This window comes from Pleurodeles waltl, chromosome 7 (assembly GCF_031143425.1).
Source record: "Pleurodeles waltl isolate 20211129_DDA chromosome 7, aPleWal1.hap1.20221129, whole genome shotgun sequence".
Classification (NCBI taxonomy): Eukaryota; Metazoa; Chordata; class Amphibia; order Caudata; family Salamandridae; genus Pleurodeles; species Pleurodeles waltl.
This window is the reverse complement of record NC_090446.1, coordinates 813,402,545-813,424,012: the sequence shown is the minus strand read 5'-3', so window position 1 is coordinate 813,424,012 and position 21,468 is coordinate 813,402,545. Positions and strand designations below refer to the sequence as shown.

General features: G+C 40.5%; 1 protein-coding gene across 1 annotated transcript in view; it reads left to right on the top strand.

Moving 5' to 3' along the window:
* Positions 1 to 21,468, top strand: part of TENM2 (teneurin transmembrane protein 2) — a 1,257,685-nt gene that overhangs the window by 809,230 nt on the left and 426,987 nt on the right. Inside the window, exon 6 of the mRNA XM_069199351.1 lies at positions 13,127 to 13,249. Coding sequence (XP_069055452.1) covers positions 13,127 to 13,249 — 123 coding nt within the window. The remainder of the gene's footprint in view (positions 1 to 13,126; positions 13,250 to 21,468) is intronic.

Sequence of the window (21,468 nt, the reverse complement as noted above, 5' to 3'; positions counted from 1 at the left end):
TGACATTGCCCCACCGATGAAGTCAAGGAGACAACAAGGCTGTGCAATGGAGACTCCAACAGGTCACAGCACACCAAGACTGTCTTCAGTGAATTAACACAACACCAGCTAGACATCCTCCTGGCAACGTGAGAGACAATTTCCCTGAGACCATCTGAGAGCCTACCTACACCTGGTCCATGTTGGCAAGCGCACCGACTACGAAAGATCCCACCCTCGTCGCCAATGTAGTGTTGGGGGCCCTAGGCCCTCATGCTACTAAAAGAAGTCACGCAGACACAGTGTCATGGTCGGTAGAACTGGCCCTGGGCACGTGCATCCAGCCCTTTTTATTGGCAGGGTCACCTGACCGGTGACGCCTGTGTTGGGTGGGTGTGGGGTGTAGGTAGAAGGCCATCCCTCAGCCGAGTGGCTGGCAAAACACTAGAACTTGTCCACCAGGACACTATAATACTGTAGGGGGTGGAAGGGGGCTATTACCGACTGCTCACCTGCTCTAGCTGCCTACCACAATCACACAGGGCAAAAAAAACGATGACTGTCCAAAAATGTGCCCGGTGACCTATCCTCCATGCAAAGCGGCCAGTACAGCCGGCGTCAGTCAGTTTTAGCAGAAATAAAGCCACAAAAGCACTAACAAGCTGAGACCAGGCAGATGGGATACCTTTCCATCATTGCTGTGGCCGCAAATTTAAGAGAGTTATGCTCTAACTTGACACTGTAACTAAGATCGCATTGTTTATGTTGCTTTGCCTGATCCGTGACACGTGCATTGTATTTACATTTAAACGCCATCTTACGAATATGATTTGCATTGTCATATGTTTTCACATGCTTTTTCGGAGGCTTTAATCTGTAGATATTGTGGTCAGTAAATGACACACTGAAAAATACGACGCTTCAATTGTATGATTTCTCCAGCCCACTTACAGATCGAGAAGTATTTTCAGAAGGTTGTAGTTTTTTTTCTTCAGAAAAACAAAAAGAAAACGCTACAAAAGGCCACCGTGGGCCTGAAAATAATATCCCACTAAGTTAATAGCCCTACCGCTGGGCTTATCTGCGCTTGGGTATTTTTGCTTTGTGGACAATGGAACAAGCATCCGTAATCACATAATAAACCCATTTACGGGGCTGTGGCATAAAAAGGATAATGAAATTGGATGAGCAGTACTTGCTCTGCTGTTTTTCTTTTTTTTGACAAAAATACGCAAGCTCTGCTCATTCCGGCGATTTTCACAATCGGAAAGAAAATCATAATTTTCCGTTACTATACCCCAGGTTTAGGAGCGAGGAAGAAGCTGCAAAAGATTCCAATCTTCAGCTTGTTCCAAGCTGCAGTTTGTTTTATATAGTCGCGTGCTGCTGATTAATGTTTCTGCCATTTTGTGCTCTCTGTCTCATCCGGGGACTGCCAGGAGAATGGATTAATGCTGTGCTCGCGCTTCCTTCTTCATGATCCAGCCTTTGCCACGCGCAGCAACTATGCCCGGACTTTAGAAGTCGAGTGAATTGTTGCTGCTACCGTGGGCTTTCTCCCTACCAAACGAATAACCAGGGGACACAATGTCACAGAGCCCACTCTATCTCTGGGTGTAGCTCGTAGAAGATGCTTCAAAATATACAGTTTATGTGGCATCACGATATAAGTGCTAAACTCAAGCAAGGCAGTCAGTCGTGTTTTTTGCGGATCGTAGGCTTCGGACAGCCGGGATTTCAAATGTGTCATGCGCTTGGAACTGATTTGAGAAGGCACGCATGTCCACTTGGGAGGTGTACATTCAAAGCATCTGTGGTTTGACATCTTTTGAAATTAAAGGATGTGGGGGGCCTGTGCACTTTTCCGGGAAGGGATACAGTTGTAGTGAAATTGTCTCACTGGGATAGGCACTAAAAGCAAACATCTAGTGCAAGTAACATGATTCAACACCTGCAGGAAAATATTGGACATTCATCCTTCAACGGCCGATATATAATCTATTTGGACGTTCTTCATCCTGTTATTGTCAGCACTTAGAAAAATCACTGCTAAACTCTACATACTTTTAAAGGTATTATAATGATTAGTGCTGTATAAGTGTATTAAACATAGACTGAGAGAAACATAGATACATTTGATCTCGGTGTTATCACGAATCGTTTGGAATTATAGATCTCTCCCTGATTTGAAAGAAGTTAGAAGCCTCCAGCTATCCTAATTTAAGAGCAGGCCATTTAAACAAAAATAAACTTTAGAAAAGCTCTACTAAGTAGTTAAATCCACAGGCTAACTGCGAAAGTCTTGATGGCTGAGGTGTGGTCACTCACCTCACCATTCTGATATTCACATCCTTCCATGCTGCCCCTTCACAGTCCCAGAATCCCTTTATCTCAGTTAGCTCTTTTTCCTCAGACCTTTCCTTTGAGCTTGTCCCCTCTTTCTCTCTCTCTCTCCTGCACTCTCAAATATAGTTTTTCAGCCACTATCTGGCCAGCACTGACATTTGTTTTCCTCAGTATTAAATCACTCCGACTTCAAACTGTATAAATGTTACCCTCTCGAACATATCTGCCATTGCACCTTGTAATCTCACACACAACTCTGCCATTCCCTAGGTTTCCTTCTCCCTATATCTCTCTCCCTTTTGATATCTGACTCTCTTTTCCCCTCTGCTTACCTATTTCTCTTTACATTCCTACATCTGTGACACTCTTTCTCCTATGTATCATTCTCACTGTAGAAACATCCGACAGGGTGTTTAATAGGAATAGCGCTCCCAATATCCCACCAAAATTTCAAGTACATCAAAGTATCCACTGCGCTCCTAGAAGGGAGGACCCACCCAACTCCCCAAGATTTTTCCCTAAGGAAATGACAAATGTATATAACCCAAGGCACTCATATCAAATAAATGCAGTCAATAACCGTATCTTGTGTGTTCAGCAGATCCACTTGTTGTTATTGCAAATATTCTTCAAATTCAGCCATCCCAGCCAACACGTGTTTCGTCATGCAAACGATACTCACTTTGACTTCATCAAGGCTTTACCAAAGAATCAAAGAGTTAATCCTCCCAAATCTACCACACCGTCCACATAATCTTCCTGTATCATGCTGTATTCTTATTTGAAATGGCGTTCCTATGAAGGCGTGTACGCATTGCAATCAGATGACTTACTAATCTTTGTTTACCATTTGATTGCTCTTTTATGCGGAGGTGGTACACGTAAGTGAAATGTATACTGGGAAGGTTCACCTTGCTGTATGATAATTTTCAGCTAAAATCTGCGGAATGGCGTCTGGCAGCTCTATACAATAACACTCACCATGTTAGGAGGAGCATCTTGTTGCCTTGCAATGTTCGCATGCAGCTTGACTTTCCACTGATGACACTGCAGTTTACTAGGGTTATCTCCACCTACTTGATAGATTTTCACACCAGAACCTAGCATTGCGATTATCTTGGGAGCACCTAAATCATTACTCTGGTTATAACTTTTATGATTTGTACGTACTTGTGTATCATTTGTTTACATCTTGTTTAACTTTTTATTTGGTGCACTTCACTAAGCAATATGCCACTATGTTTTATTTGTCAGTTTCTCTTTGTTGTGGTTCCCTTCTTTATGCAGTTGCCCAGTAGTACCAGCCATTAGAATTCACTTAGCATAAGCTAGGAGCATCCCTTTTTTCCACTTCAGGTTTAGTAACAAATTTTGCAGCATCTCTTTTAAATTGAGACCTTTGTTTTTCCAGTATTAATACTTGGATTGCATCACATTAATATTTTACTCATGAGGCAATATTCGTCTTTGCTGATGTTTTTTCTAGAGCATCACATCACACAGGAACTGAAGCTTTTTTTTGGAAGCTGTCTACTCCTTTTGGGTCAGCACCTGATGCCTGTACTGTGAGCAGAGCTGAATTTGAGTACTTTCTTGCTTTCGCATCCCTCTTGCAATTCACAGCACACTTCCCCCAACCAGCCATGAGTAGTATAACTGGGATATTTGCTAGTCAGGGGTGTTACCTGACTGAGGTTGGTCAGGGAAACATTCCACTTTCAGTTGCTTCCAATCACAAAACATGCACTCCTCTACCCTAGGTGTTATGCCTCAATAATTCAGTTAAGTACCCGAATGCTGCCATTTTGTGGGATTAATATTTGTTCAACTTCCAATTTATTATTTTGTACTTTGTTCGATGCACATTTTTGAAATCACTGCTTGCAGACAAGCTTCAGAATGCAAGTTGTTGCAAGTAGGACAAGGCATGAATCTGGATGCAGATGAGAATTATGGTAAAAGGCAGTGAGAACGGAGAAAGAAAGAGGAGATTAAATATCATGCTGTTCAGGATTGCTGTTTAATGAATTTGGATTGACCATTATTCAAACCTGAGGTTTGAGAGGTGTGTCGGATTTTTAGTAGAGCTAGTGGATGTGAGATCTTCGTTTGAGGGTGACGGATACAAGTTCAGGAGCATAGATGTCTCTGGTAAGTAGCTGCTACCAAACAACTGTTGTTTGGAAGGTGATGGCGCTCTTTTAAGCACAATGTGACTGATTTAAATTATCTGGTTGGAGAATCTCTGAAAAAATGTGACCCTTTGACCCGTATATTGGTAGAATCAGTCCAGGGAAGAACTTTGTGAGTAAATACACAAATATTTTAATTTGATGTAGTCAACAGAAGGGAAAATAAGGAGTTTTTTTCTGTTATTTATTCATTATTTGTTTCAGATATGAAAGCAAGCATTGCTTCATTGTTGTGGCTACTTATAGCTTTGGGACTTGAAGGTATAACAACACTGAGGAATAAACCATTGGATGGAACGTGGCAAACAGACAAGGAGGGCGTGATCAATTAGGATACAATGAGATGATGGTGGGAAGGCATGCTAAAGGATATATTTCTCAGTGGTTCTTTTAAAGTCCAGTTTGATGCCCTCCTGCATGTGAGGATCCAAGGATGATTGCCCACCGGACAGAAGGAAATGAGTCACATAGAATAAATAGCAAATTTGTGTCTTCTCTCCATTCATGGACAACACAGTGAGATTATTCCACCCCATAACAGTCTGATGCATATATGGACTGAGTTAAAAGTGTGAGTGCTCTTTTATCAATCTATGCCACCTACATTTAAATGTGAAGCCTGAAAGGCTGTGCTAGACCTGTCAGCTCTTGAAGGGGTTTCCCCTGCCTTTTAGCTTCTGACCTCCTGTTTTTGATCCTGTGCTCAATTTCTCTTTTGCTGACTTTAGGACTCTGTGCACTTTACCACTGCAGACCAGTGCTATAGTACAATTGTTCTATGTCTAAATGGTATTGGTGATTGGTTTACCTATGATTTGCATACTGGATTTACTAGTAAGTTCCTAGTATAGAGCACCTTGTGTTCCCAGGGCCTGTAAATCAAATGTTACTAGTGGGATTGCAGCGCTGATTGAGCCACCCATACAAGTATCCTTGTAAACATGCCTCAGACCTGCCACCGCAGTGGGCGGTTTTAAACTGCTATGGTGACCTGGTGAATGCAACCACTTTCCAGGCCCAAACCTTCCCTTTTACTACATGTAAGTCACCTCTAGGCCCAAGGCAGCACAATTTAAAAATACATCTTTTGGTGAAGTGGGTTTTTAAATTGTAAGTTTGAAAATCCCACTTTTAGAAAGTGCCCATTTTCTTACTTAACCATTCTGTGCCTCTGCCTGTTTGCGGATTACACGTGTAGGTCAGGATGACGGTGGGCTGGTTGTGAATTCACTCTAGACAGTCACACAAAGGGAGATGAGGTGTGACCTGCATATCCTGATTGGTCTTCCTGAGCTAGGGTGGTGGCGAAACCTGACACTTGCAACTGAATAGGGCTGTGCCTGTCCTTATACAAAGCAGTCTCCAACCCCTCTGGACTGTGTCTAGGGCCAGGGCAGGAAAGGCAGGTTCTTGGGCACTACAAAGACTTTTCTTTGAAGTTTGCCTACTTCAAAGGCAGAAATGAGTATAAGTCATGGGCCTCTGACCCCACAAAATTAGAATCCTTCTGGACGGATGGCACTCTCCCACGAAGAAAAGCTAGATGCTGTAGGAGGGACTGCTTCACTGCCTGTTGTTTTGCTGTGCTGTGCAGGCCTGCTGCTTTCCGCTTCTGTCCTGGAAGTGAAATGACTGGACTTTGTATTCTACATCCTGCTTCCAAAGGTTCTCTAAGGGCTCAGACTGAGCTTGCCTCCTGTTAAGAAGTCTCAGGGACATCAAAAACTTCTCCCGCCGTTGCCTGGGCTCTCATGCTGAAAGTCCTGACTTGCCAAGTGATGCCAAATCCAGTTCCTGGGCTGTTGGGAGTGAGATCTGTAACCAAGAAGAGAAAAGTACATTGCTTCCAGAGCTACTTCAGAACCCGTTCAGCTGTCCAGCTCCACACCGCTACCTGCACTGGAGCCGTGGTCCCTGCTGAGTGCAATGACCAAAACCAGCTCCGCAGCACCACTGTACTCCCTCCACAGCATGAGCCCTAAGCGCCATGTCACCAACGTCTGTGACACCTGACTCCACCACAGCTCCTGTGGCCCGAGGTTTGATTGCGACATTGCAAAGTCGACACCTTGCATCCTGACTTGCTGGTGTCATCGACCTCGCCGGATCTAAAGGAACTGACGCCTGGCAACCGATGCGCATCACCTCCCTTGCAACCATAAGGAACTGACACCTCTGCTTCCCTGTCTAGCAGTATTGAACCAATGCCTCACCTCCCCGGTAGCGGAACCGACACCACACCGGCTCCAGCGATGCCTCACCTCCCTGACTCCGTGCAGCAACTTTGTTTCCTCGTTTTCCAAAGGTACTGTACCTGGGGGCCATGCGACTCGGTGACTGGCCCACACTCCCACACAAGTAGCGTTGGACTGTTGGAACGACTCCATCAAGACGTTGTGATAGCCCCAGTTGGAGCTACTGTGTTTCTTAGCACATTACTGAGATTTCATCTTCAAAAATGTATAACTTTGCTTGTATATGTTGGGTTTTTGTCACCTTGGTCTTGTTTTACACAGATAAATATTGGCTATTTTCCTAAACTGGCATGGAGTATTATTGTGATGTTTTCTCTGTGTTACTGTGTGTGTGTGTGTATGTGTGTACAAATACTGTACACATTGCCTCTGAGATAAGCCTGACTGCTCATGATAATCTACGAAGGGGGTGAGCAGGGGTTATTTTAGCTGTGTAACTCCCTTACTCTGACTAGAGTGAGAGTCCCTACTTGGACAGGTACTAAAGTGACTGCCAACTAGAGACCCCATTTCTAGCCTGCTGGATTACCTGTTTGATGAATGTAAGCATCACGTAGCATTTGATAAATGATGACTCAAAATGCAGTCTAAAAGGCAGTGGGGTTTGGAAAACATTCACGAAGCAATGTGGAGTTGTTCTACAGGATTGTAACTGTAGGATGCACACTCATTTGTTTCAGTCTACAAAGAGACTCTATCAAAGGTTTCCCATGGATCTCCAGACTGAATATGTTCATACAAGCAATTCTAGTTTTTAAGGGGGCATTTTTTAATGAATAATATTCCTAGAGTAAAACAAAACGGTAAAAGCTGGTGCAGAAACCTACCAAGGATGAAACGATGGTCCACTGTGAATGCATACTTCCAGAGCTACGTTTAAAAAAGACTTTGTAAATTGTGTATATCATTTATAATTTTAGCAGTGCTGACCAGACCAATGAAACGCTTAATGAACAAAAGAAGTCATGTCAGCTGTAAATCTGTAATGCAACATGGAAACATTCAGAGACTCATTAAATGTATTAAAAACAATTGAAAATGTATTGGCACATGGAAAGTGACAATACCTGCTATGCTATTGCAATGAATACCTTTCTAGAGAAATAGCTTTGTAGCAGAGATGTAAAGCATTGAACAGAAGATCTTGGTACATGCCAGGATTTCAAAACATCTACGTAAAATAAGTCACCATAAAAATAATTTACAAAGTCAATGGTTATTATGGAAATCTTTCATAGATCTGGCCTTCTCAGCTTTCACGGGACACTTCTGTGTCACCATCGACATACTACAGAGATAATTAATAACTGAAAATGTACTGTCACTGAGAAACCAATGCCACCAACGAGGTCCCATTAATACACTCATAGGTACATGAAACAGAACCGCTGTAGACCTACTTCATTTACTTATAAATGCAATTGAGATTTTTTTGCCTAAAAATGCCATAATGGGAGCAGAAGAACAACGCTACCGAACAGAACGCCCATGGTTGTTCGCATCATGTGCAATTTTGCACTTTTTAGCGCAAAAATGCATTTTCATTTTGCGCTTAATAAAATAGCTCAAAATGCTGGACCGACATTTTGTGTAACAATATATATTATAGATTATTTTGGGCACTCTTTTAACATATCCAGAATGATAATACTTTTCAGTTGAAAAATATTGTGCTTCATTTTCCTTTTGTTTGCGGACACGCTAACTGCGTTTACGTTTAGGTTTTGACATTATGCAGGTAGTACCAAGCAATATAGGCACAGTAATGGTATGTCTGGGTGAATGATATTCGTGCTGTAGGGCTCACAAATATATGCTTGCTCATTTTGAGTTTTTTTCTTCATATCGTCATGGTTACTTTGTGTGTGGCGTGGGCTGCCTTTTAGGTCACAACTCACATGCGTAAGGCTATTAGCGATTCTTACAAATCTCACATTTTGACTTAGAGAGTAGTGAGATGAAGTTATAGCTTTGCCGCATGAAAACGTACAGCTTTGCCAGACAAGGCAATGTCTATCGTAAGTCCTGAATATTTGCATTTTTTTTTAGTTATCACTGAAAACATCTATGAATTTTGTATAAACCAAACCAGTGAGACAGGTGTTGCACCCGAGTATGTGAATTGTGTTCTCTCGCACTGAATTGCTGACCATCTCACTGTATATTCTTGTCTTTGGGGAAACTGATATTTTATTTGTCCAGTAGTAAGCAACGTACAGTTCCTATATTCTTTAGGTTAGACAAAAAGTGCCAATTTTATTTGTCTTGATTTAAAAGTTATTTGTTTGCAAAATGGGGTCAAATTAAACTTGCATTTGGGGCCTGTTTGATGACTCAGTGAGTGCCCTGAATACCTGATCTCCTACTTTTGAAGACCGTTGTTGAGAACCATAAACAACAGCTTTCAACATTCTCAGATCTATAGCAGAGTTGCTCATTGGGTGCAGGTTCTTTCTACATATTCTGGGACGTCTTGTCCTAAAAGTATTATGAGATAAGCAGGAATCTGAGGAGAATAAAGCTGAAAGAAAACCTATGCTGGCTGAATTATTCGGCCCGGAATTTGGAAACTCGATAGCTTTGTTGTGAACTAGAGGTTGTTTTCTTCCACCTTTACTAGAGATCCCTGTTTGACATCTAGTCACAGGTTCAAATCAGGGTAGGCTACTTTCCATCCTTCTAAGGGCAGTAAACTGAGTGGCACTAATAACGCCTGCTGACTACAGAGCTAGTACGTTTTAAGACTATTCTACCAAATTCTAGCAAGTGTCTGTTTCTACCACACTTTCATTATTGTCCTTGAGACATGAATAGGGTGGGTTCAGTTCAGATGCTTGCTACAGAGGCACTATAACACCAGTCTAAGCTGTGTCTTACCCACTGCTGGTATGTGCTTCATGTTATGTGTCAGATGAACTCACTGCAGGACGGCACCCGTGGCCACAGGGATTTACCACAGGAACACGAATCAAATGTGTTGCTTCTTTTGCAACAGCAGGCACAAACTGATCTCATCGTGTTTATCAACAGGACCTTTTCCCAGTGGCCAAGTGTTAAGGTTTTTAACACGGTAAATATTGTTACAGATCCCGGGTGGTAATATTATGCTTTTACAGGATAATTCGGGGTTTCAGCAGCTGGAATGGGGAATAACATGATGGCAAAATAGTTTTCCAAGTGTCCTTCCCAAATTCCGTTCTCTTCCCTCTGCTTATTTCCACCGGATTGTTGTAGGTAGATGTGTAGGTGCCAATATTGGGCCACTTGTAATGTAGCGTTTTCAGCCGCAAACACAGTTACCCATTCAGCACGCTTGTAGTTAACCAGTCAGGAAGCCAGTGTAGAGTCTCACATTTCATTCACATTTTCCAGCTCCTAGTGCACTCTTGGCTAATATGAAAGGAGCTTGCGAGCCATCTCAGCTCTGTGATCACAGTCTGCGACCTACATTCTGCGGGAAAACAAAAATAGGTTTTATAATGAGTGAAAAGTCACTCTAATCATTGATCTCAAAGACACCTTCACCTCTCCGCGGCGTAATTATTCCAATGGCTTTTTTTAATTATATTTTTGTCTGAGTACTAAGCGAAACTGCAGACTGCAGAAAGCTTACAAGAAGCATACATCTGAAGGGCACGAGTGATATTATGAATTTTTCACAGCAAAGATACAAAATCTGACTGTGCAACTGTTTCTGAAGCATTTTACAGGATTATGCATACCATATTTTGGCAAAGCAGAAACAATAAAGTATACCCAAAGTGACCGGGCAAGATCATAGCTGTCAAGAGGCTGCATGCGACCACGTGTCCATCACTACAAGGGGAATCGTGAAACCACAAGCCCAAGCATGGTTGGCTGAGAAATAGGGACTTTCAATGGCATAACTGTCAAGCCTCACTCTTTGATCCAGCCCTGATTTTTTTGCCAAGAAACCACCCTTCTAAGGGACTTGTGGTTTCGTGTTTCACATTGTTCTACCTATAGGCGTGAAAATCACCACAGGAGAAGTGGTGTTGGCTAAAACCCAACAACACCCAATTTATTCCACATGGCAACAGGGCAGCTATGGGTCAATCAACCCCCAAGTCACAGGGCCAGGTACATATTTGCGAGAATCATACAACCCGTTTCATTATTTATTGTGAAATCAAAGTGTGCTTTAGTGACAAGGGAAACAATGCACCTTTCACTCATCTTTCATGAGAGCAGTGGGGCCAATCAAAATTTGAGCAGGAGCAACACCGAGCCTGGGAATTATTAGTGTGCTTGCACTAAAAACCTTTACTGAGGTTGCTAGGTGTGTGTATTGGTTGTTCAAAGGGCTGATCCAAATATCATTGACCTTATTGGTATTGTCTACTTCTCAAGGTATACTTGCAGATTATTGTGGACAAAATAACATTCTACAAAAATATTGTGACCAAAGATTGTGTAGATAGCTATGCATAAGTGTGTGTCTACTATACTTAACTCAATACATATGTACCTTGAATATGTGTGTGTAGATAGATAGATAGATAGATAGATAGATAGATAGATAGATAGATAGATAGATAGATCTGACTTTAAGAATAGTCAATCTATGATTTTTATAATACCGATCTTCACAACATGGTCCTCGATATTAGCCCATTGTATTTTTGTAGCATGACATATCCAACCTTAATATTCTGATGTACAACCACTCATCAATCGTGGAAAGTCAGTCACACAGCACAAAGTCCAGGAGTTTGCACATTAAGTCAAACCTTTGTTTTGCTTCTTTCCCACAACTACATTTTCATGGTGCCTCTTGAAATAATCACTGCATCGATTTACGCCTACAATCTTACGCAGGGAGGTCTCTTCTGCATGGTCACGAGGGCCTCAACATTACCAGTCTGTGGAACACAGCCTTCTGTGTGTGCCAGCACAGATGTGAAAAATGATCATTCAACATTTGCCCTGTTTCATGGGAGGAGAAGAAACATAGTCATTCTTGTCTTGTGTAAGTTTCATGTTTCTGTGAGAGCGAAAGAGTTACAAGTTGTGTAACAAACTGTAGGTGAGAAGTAGAGGGCAGGACAGAGGAGTGAGAGTGTAAGGGGCATTAAGGTGTGTGAGAAGAGCAATGGAGTTTGCATTGGAAAGCAACCAGAGCAGCAGGAAACAAAGATGATGACTGCATTACAAGACTGGCTGAGAGAAAGAACAGTGGCAAATGGAAGCTGCAGTCACCGCAGTGACAGGAGGGCTCAAAGTTACCACAGAAGGAATAGCAAGATGTGATAACAGTACCAGCATTTGTGGAGGTGCAGCCGGTAGAGAATGGCAGCAGTAAGATCCACACAAAGGGACAGAAGCAAGACTGCAGGATGTAACAGCGGGACTCTGAGTGACGGAACACCCGCAGCAGGACTTTCAGGATGTGACAAAAAATACCAGCGTCTTCAAGAGGGAAATGAAAATGCTTGTACAGGAAGCAGGAAACAGGAAGCACGAAACAGGAAACAGGAAGCACGAAACTGGAAGCACGAAAAAGAGTGGCAGTAAGTGTTCTGAGACAGTGTAACACTAAACGAGCGCGCGGCTACACTCACATATTTACTCACTCCGCCACCTATGCACTCATTTCAGTAGATGAAGCACCTGCCTCAGGGTTCTTTGTGGAATCTACGTGCCACTGGTACCTTACCCGTGGTTACCTATGAGCCTGGGAGCTTGCAGTACTGCACCAGTGGGCTGCCTGTTTTGCTGCCTGTTGTTTGACATTACCATGCAATGCCCCTACAGCTTCTTCCAGCGGTACTTTTTCCTTTTCTTTGTGTCAGGGAAGCTTGGACTGCTGCTCTCCTTCCTTTCCTTATGTTTGTGAGGATTGGTGTATATCTTTCACAATACAAAACCTAAGGTAACTGGCAGGGTCAGTTCTTGTTTTGAAGGAGAATGTAAATAAAAGAGTGCAAAATAATTGAACAGTAATTTACTATTCGCGTTTTATATCTTTAAGAACAAGCACGTTTTTTTCAATGGAGTAGAGCACGGTGTTATACTTTGAAACATAGCTGCCAAAAATGTATTCCATCTGATGTGTCGCAAAGCTACAAGGCCTAGAAAGCTAAACACGAATGCCTCATTTTTTACCTCATGTTTTACTAATTGTCGTTTTAAATGTGATCGTCGAAAAGTGATGTAGACATGGAAGCCAAACATAATCAAATATTTCGGTTGTTCGGTATAATTCTCTGGAGCAGACCAGGGTGTTCTTGTCACTGTCGTGGGTAATTGAAAAATAATTTGAGCATCCTTTCTTGTTTGGCATTGCAATATATGCGTATAGGAGGTACTTAATGTGCCTTGTCTCCTTTGCAGCAATGCACCTTCTTGGGCTGAACTGGCAGCTTCAGCCAGCCGATGGACACACCTTTAACAATGGAATAAGGACAGGACCACCAGGAAGCGATGATGTGGCCACACTGCCATCTGGAGGCAAAGGTGAGGATTGCAGTTGCTGGGTTTTTGTGAACAATGGAACTTACTTGGTGGTTGCATTTCTACGTGGTCTCTTTATTATTTTACTAAATAATTTATCACATTTATTCCAGAATATTTGAGTGGAGCATGAAGCTATGTCTTCCTATTGCTTTGATGATATGGATCACACGTTGTTTAACTTTATTCGCGACAACAAAAGTATGTTTACATAGAACGAGACGATAGTAGATTGGAGCATTCATGTAGCTATGATATTGCAAAATGTAACTTCGGTTGTATTTTTATTTTCTAATACATACAAATATATCCCAAGGGATTATCCGAAATGTATGATGAATTCGGCGTATCCATTAACGGGAAAATACATTAATTTAACTGTATACTGTTTTTCATAACAATCAAATCTATGCACATCTGCCTGTAGAAACACAGATATAGCTTCAGTTAAACAGAAAGATTGCATAGGACAACTTGGTCAGTGATCAAATGGTTCACATTTTTGTAATCAGTATGAGCTGCATTTCTTTTCTCTCAGTTTTCCCATAAGCTTTGTAGTTTTAATGTTTACAGGTCCCAAATGTGTAACTTTAAAAAAACCAACACGTTTAGCTTTACGTGTCCACCTTTTTACAAGCAGTGTTCAGTGGATGATCATTTCCGCTCCGCAGGCGAAGTTGGAGGAATTATGGCCACTCCCGCTTGTAACGCAGAGTTCTAGCCAAATTCCGCCAACCACTGCATGGCAGAGTTTTTTCTTGCACACAGCTCTCTAATGATAAATTGGACAGTGCAAGCGAGAGTTAGCGTGCCCTAGTCTGATTTTTGGGCTCTAGGAGATTGCCACCATTCGCTCCTTGGCTGCCACTCGTGTAGAAAATCTACTTCAGCGGCAGCCAAACCAGCACGAGAAGCAGCGCCTTCTGGTGCACGACATGATGCTGTTGATGCTGATTTTTCAGTGAGGAATGAGCTCCTGGGTCTAAAATTCAGCGCAAGCTGCACAACATGCCGATTTCCGCCCGTTCACAGAATTAAGCGGAACTTGCAGAGTTTTCATGTAACATTGTAGAATTCTGCAACGTGAAACTCTGTGGGTTTCTGCCCATCCCTAGTGTTCAGTGTATGTTTTTCCCCCAGGTCCGACAGCATTGCTGTCTGTGCTGATGGTTGCCTTGAAAATGTTTTGTTTGTTTTCATTCTCTCGATGATCTGAAGAACTCATAGCATTTAGTTACATGGGAACACAAAGAAGGCAAATGAGTAGGCCACAACTTAGAAGATACTTAGGGCTTTTCAAGGGATGAATAAAATGGGAAGATCCTAAAAATTGTGGTGGCCCATTCCCTGACAGGGGAATGGTCTATGTAATTGAGATTTTGACTTAAACACATACACTAAATTGTGCATGAAGTGCCACCCTGCCCACACATTTACATAGAATCACAACTGCAGCTGACACACGTGACAATTGCTACGTCTATATTAATTCTATCTATTAAATGTATTTTTTTCAGTTCATGGATGTGATGTTAAACTCTTACCTGTTTAAGATAGCATACTTGGAAATGGGCCTTTTCAAGTTGCAGCATTGGTCTTTACCATGATGGATCTTTAAATCACATCTGTGCTTCATTAGCAGTATAACTGGCAGCAAACCAATCATTTAGCTTGTTTAATACTTGTTCACTAAATATTTGCAGCTGGTGTTCAGCAACTAAATTGAGCAGGTGAGGTTGCATGAGGCCTTTTAATGCAAAGATGCAAAACATCTGCCTGTTGGCAATATGTTGTGATGGAACCGTTCTGTATTACTTATGTGGCTTCTTGCAAAAGAACAGGCAGCATGCCAGATCATAGATTAAAGGTATTTTCTGGGCCTAGTACTTCCTCTAAGCTTTGTACATCCGTCACTGAATACTTATGGACCGTTATATCATTCAGCACTACTTTAATTAATCAAATCACTCAGATCCCAACAAGATCTTGTTATTTATATGTCTGTAAATCAGTGGATGAAAATGTGTAATGAACATCATAGAATGACTCAGTAATAGCTACATGAATGCTGACCGATAGGTTACTTGAATTGTTCTTAGTGCCATGTAATTTGCAAGAATAGTAATTTTCAAAAATAGTTTATGATTGTATCTGCAGTTGCTAAGCGCTGTTTTCCATCTTCGTCCAGCGTCCTGTATTGGAGCTTAACACAAGCCACTTTTGTATTTGAGTCTTTGTAATTGTTGTAGGATAGCCTCCTATTTTTGGCTTGCCCATGTCATTGAGGTAAATTTTTAACTTATTTACATTTTCAGACATATCCTTGCAACTAAAGGAAATAAATAACAGCATGGGGAATAGTAGCAGGTGTACAAATCTTCATGCACCCATTGAATACACATTCAACGTTTTTATTTCTCCAAAGCGAAACTATTACCCACTGTGGAGAAAATCTCGTTTAGCAATTCTAGGTTTTTTACACTCCCAGTCTATTCTTAAGTCCTATCCTTGATGATGGTAAATTTGAGAGCATTTCCAGATTATCAAACTACCTGTACAGTTTTGGTGGGTAGCAAGAACCTCTGTTTTTGTGGCATTTATCATCGAACCAGAAACATTCTCAAGAACCTCGTCATACCCAGGATTTGGAAATGCAGATATTCTGCCATACTGAGTTTTGATGATGAAAAATCCATTTCGAAGGTTAACGTTAAGCTTTCCTGATTTTATGAAGTATGATTGTAGTTTTACCATATTGTTTTTAAAGGTTGTACCCTAGTGCATAAAAAAATAGGTATTGGGCCCAATGACTGAGCTTGTTTTTGTGCATCGAAGGAACATTTTGGCTCACAACATTGCATCACATTTGATTGGCAATTACTTTTAAATATTGAGTTAAAGATATCTGGGCATTCCAATCTAGGTCACAATCTCAGGATTATTTCTAGTTACATGCAATGTAAGTAAACTGATTTCACACTGATACCTTAAAATCCTGTCATGAATTTGCACTTGTAACTTATGATGGGACACTCTTGATGTAATGCACCAGCAATCATTCAATATTCCATAAAGGAATTATTGACGATGCTTTGATAGTCCACATGTATCTAAATGCCTCTCTTTTGCTACCATAAAGGGATGTGGTGACTTTAAATTCACTGCACAATAAAAACACTCACTATCTTCCTATGTGAGAGTGAAAAGATTACTAAAAAAGCAACACTTATTATTTGATAATATTATCAACGTCCACACGTAAAAATAAAATAGAAGCAGCATTTTTATTAATGATATTAATGTCATACAAATATTTCCATGGATAAATATAAACATTCTAGACTTCTGTTAATTTGCACACCATGATAATGTAATATGACCCAAACTACATGCCATGAGAATATAATGTTGTTTCCTATTCCCATAGAAACATGGGTATCCTGTGACTGATAGTTATACGGAGGATTGACTACCATAAGGATTAGCATAACAAATTACCGTGAAGTAAAAAGCTTCAATTGTTTTCATGAATAAACAATGAGAGTCTAATCCTCCTCAGTGAGGTAGAAGATGTAAAGGAAGTTGTTGAAGTGCAATCTGTCAAATTACCAGCGTAGGGCCAGAGATGCGACAGGCATGTTGTGTTGTGTGCTGATTCTACACAGGGTTCAATGATTGTCTTCTTGAATGTCGATTCAGTGACCTCTTCACACCAGATGTACTGTAATTACTAGTAGCATATAACCAGTTCTGCGTTCCCATGATGAATGAATGAAGAAGTAAAAACATGTATTTGCACCACATCTATCCCATTATGAAATAGCGTTTTTCCAAAACCATGCCTCATTCTTTATTCCATCAGATATTCTTCATGTTTGTGTCTTTGTTAAGTGTATAAATTGTCACATCATTCCGTTCTTAATATAAGAAACATTCTCTAACGTTTCAGGACACATCAAATTGCAATTTAAAATGAAATACATATAAATTACTTTCTTTTCTTTCCTCTCGCATGTTGAGTAGACAGTAAAAAGTCACCATGCAATATGTATTATTGGGATATTTCAAATCAACCTCTCTCTTTGGAAGACAAATATTACTCACTCTCCCCTTTGAGAACAAGAACCTTGGCTTCTTCACTGCCTCCAGCTGTAAGAAAGTACTAGCTTTCGTGTTAGGTTTGCCCACTATTAGGGGATATCACCTTCTTAGGGGTGTGTGAAATAGTATTGTTTTTTCTCATGAAATTTCACAAAATATCATGGTAGTTTTATGAAACTACATTGGTGTTATGGTGATTGTGGCTCATTTAACGGAATGACACTTTTGGGTTTGCACTTTTTTTTCACCAGAGTGTACAACTCATATAAAAAAACAATCTAGCGAGATATTGGCCGAAGACTGGTTTGTGCAGTAAATTTAGCTTTGCAAGAGATTTTAAGTGTGAACCCGTCTCCCACTCGTATCTTGCAGGATTATTTTTTTATGTGAGGTGCACGGCTGGTAAAAAATGGTCTGAGAGATATTTGCAACTTTCAGGTAATGCAAACATTTGGGAACTTCACAAATTTCACCAGCAGAAAAAAAATGTTGCCCACGTCTAGGATCTTTACCTCTTCATCCAGACCCAGTGGAATTACAGGTTTCTCTTCCCCTAGTCTGAAATGGTTATTCTGGATTTTTTCCATCAATGTGGGAGTTTGAAAAGGTGCATGAATAGCTGCTAAATTGTCCTAGTTAATACCAATAATGTATGTACTATGTGGCACCTTCACAAACTAACATAATTTAGAGTAATGTTTCAGCTTCATTTAAAAAAAGTCTTTACATTATTTAAGAAGGTAACAAGAGAAAATTGCAAGACAAGTTAGGACAGTATAAATGTCTATAGTAGAGAAAACATCAGCAATGGTCCTTCTTAATATGAACAGAAATTGTGCTTAAATCATGGTAACAGTACATGAAGAGCTACACTTTCCTCTTCCCATTTCCATCAAAGAGCATCATTGTAATTGTCACTGTGTCGTCTTCCCCCAGTTGCTGCAACAAAGAATCTCAGGAGGCACTAGTAAAAGTACTGAAGGGAAATATTTATTTGGAGTTCAATTTTCAATGTAATTTATGGTCTAGAAAACAGTGATGTGTATTAACATTTTAAGATGCACAGTTGACACTATAAATTAAATAATAGAGTTGCTCATAATCTAACAAATGGTTACATTTCTAATCAAGTCCTGTAATTATACTTAGGCACATAAGATTGCCCACTTTTATGGTCTGGATTTACAGCACAGCTGTTGCCCAACAATAATGTGAGAATCACCAGGAGAGAGCTTTGGCATTCACCACATGTTGGGAGCCAAAGTTATATGTTTTGATTGGGCAAAAGTTGTGTGCTTCCACAAAAAGTGCTTGCCCTCCACAAAGCTGTGATCATTTTGTTTATTTATCCAGCTGTCTGAGCTTGAACTTTCAGGGACACACACATGCCATTTAATGTATCTAAGATAACTAGATAATGTATGCTTTTTTCTCTGTCAGCAGCACAGTTGGGAGGAGGGAAGTCATTAAAGTACATGGATTTTTACGTCTGGCTTAACAGTACATTCAGAAGCCAGACCTATTGGCATTGCCAATGCTTGTTATTACTGCTTCACATCTCATTCCCTTCTTTTAGGAGAAATAGTAATGTTAAATATCTGCCACAAAGGAAACAGGTGCAAGTAGAAGACAAAATCGAACTGACAAATAATTAGCACAACTACAGACTGAGTAGAACCATTCAGACACAATTTATTTGTGATAATGCAACGTAATAAACATAATTTAAACATGAAACAAAAGTTGCATTTATTTTTTATTGTGTCCCAGAGGAAGGATGAGTGATATAAGGGCACTACCAATTTCAAATCCTATGTGGGTGCCTGATACAGTGATTTTATTTATGTTACTGAAGGCTGGAGTTGATAAGAGTAATAACTGCACTTTTATCCGGTAATCCAGAGGAAACAATAAGACACTGATGCGGTCCCTGTCAGTGCTTATCTAACAAAATAATTCTTTGCATCTTTGATGAGCTGGGTCAATATAAATTGATTGTTTGTCAGGCATTTCCGCGGCCCAATCGGGATATATTGACAACGAGTTAATGAAATCCCGCCCCACATTATCATTTTACTTTATTTAATCATCCTACTTTTGTAGTGTTTAATCAAGATACATCACATTTGCTGGGTGGATAATCTTGAAATGCAATTATCAGCTAAATATTGGCTAAACAGATTGAAAAACAAGCAAAATATCATCAAGAAAAACCAATACACATCATCTTGTCGATAGCTATCGCATTACTTGCCCTTTGGCACATGATTGCTCCATAAAGACCTTGCTTCACAGTTGTAATTCAGACCAGAAAGTCATTTTCTCTTCGAGGCCCTTATTGTCCCACTCGAAAGGGCGAGTAACCGAGTTTTAGTAATGGTTAGGTTTAGAAGTCTCACACTCAAACGACTGTATTGTGAGTCAATCTCCGAAAATTACTATATTTATACTAGACGTTTAATTTAGGGGTTTTTGAACCTTTAAAAATGATATGGAGTCATTTGCCGTAGACTTTTTTTACATTCATGGTAAGTACAATACTGCATTTATTTATGTTATGGATGAATAGGCTCTTGTAGCAGCTTCTCTAATCACTGAAAGACAATACATGTACACCAATAGCATAGTTGTCTGTTTATGTATATTTATATTCGTGTGACCTGTAATTTTTACGAGTTTTGTTTTTTACTTGGGTAGTTCAAAATCATAAATTGGTTGCAAAGGGATGACTCCAACACGTGAATATCAACTGATACAAAATAGACTAAAATGAGGTAAATAACAAAAAAAAAGCTAAAAAGAAATTCAAAATCAGTAAAGCTGCTTTTCATTTGAAATGCTGCTCAGTTGTCCTCGGATGCCTGACTACAGGCATACTCTTAAACATTCTACTGAATATGGATGTGCATGCGCCACACATGAGATGGGCTGCCATCAAGAAGGAACCATGAACTAGCATTATGTTTTATTACAAGTCAGAGGAGAGACACAAAATATTATATTTAATATCTTAGAGATCCTGGCCCTTCTACTTGTAGTACATGCTGCGGTGCCCGTATGGGTTGTTCGAAGCAAATTATAACAGTTCAAGGAACATGTATGCATTATGAGCACGAGAGTGCCTATAGAGCAAAGTCAGATTGACTCTCTATAGCGTGCGATCTTTAAGAAACTTATTGTGAACAAAGTCTGATGCACAGGAAGCCATATAACGGCACTGTTATAATTAAACTAAAGTTTTGTAGGAGCAGCTAAGACTTAGGGCCTGAATACGACCTTGGTGGATGGGATACTCTGTCACAAATGTGACGGATAGCCTCTCCGCTGTAATACAAGTTCCATTATATCCTATGGAACTTGTAAAACAGCTGGCGGGATGTCCTTCATGTTTGTGAGACTATCCCATCCGCCAAGGTCGTAATGAGGCCCTATATTTGTAAAATAGTTCCAAAAGCCCTTCAGTGCAAGCACTGGACTGGAGGCAGAAGGATGCTCTCAAACAGTAAATAGGAGAGATAAATATGCTATTAGGTTCAGTCAAGTGGTTGGGAAAAATTTAAGGCCATGGCTGAAGGAGGCTGGTTGAATATGTACCAAAGGATTTGCTCACATTTTTCAGCATTATGCTCTTCCACAACTGCAGTTCGTAGCGAGGCAGTGGTCAACATTGCTCTATTTAGTCAGGGGTCTCATGCCTTGCTCTAAAATATATGGCTACACCCGGGGCAGTAGAGAACTCACTTATTATAAGAGCGTGCCACTATACCATGGCAGAAATCTACTATTTCTACACTTTATGTAGCTTTCTTGCTCTGTGCTGGAATCTTAGCATTGCTTAGGTAAAACTATGTATGTAAACAATGTTTGAAAGAAATATGTTGAAAATTGATGAACCCACGTAGAATATTTAGCAAAATATCTCACATCTTCAGCTGTGATGGTGTGTGCAGTTATGCAGGGAAAAATATGAGAAGCTAGAAAATGCTGAATGATTCACAATATGTGATCTGCTATGTGAACAAATGGATGAGACACGTGCAAACATGGTGAAGGTGAATTCCACTGCAATAAATTCTGTCACTGTTCAATCACATTTGACGTACTAACACATAGGTTGTGCG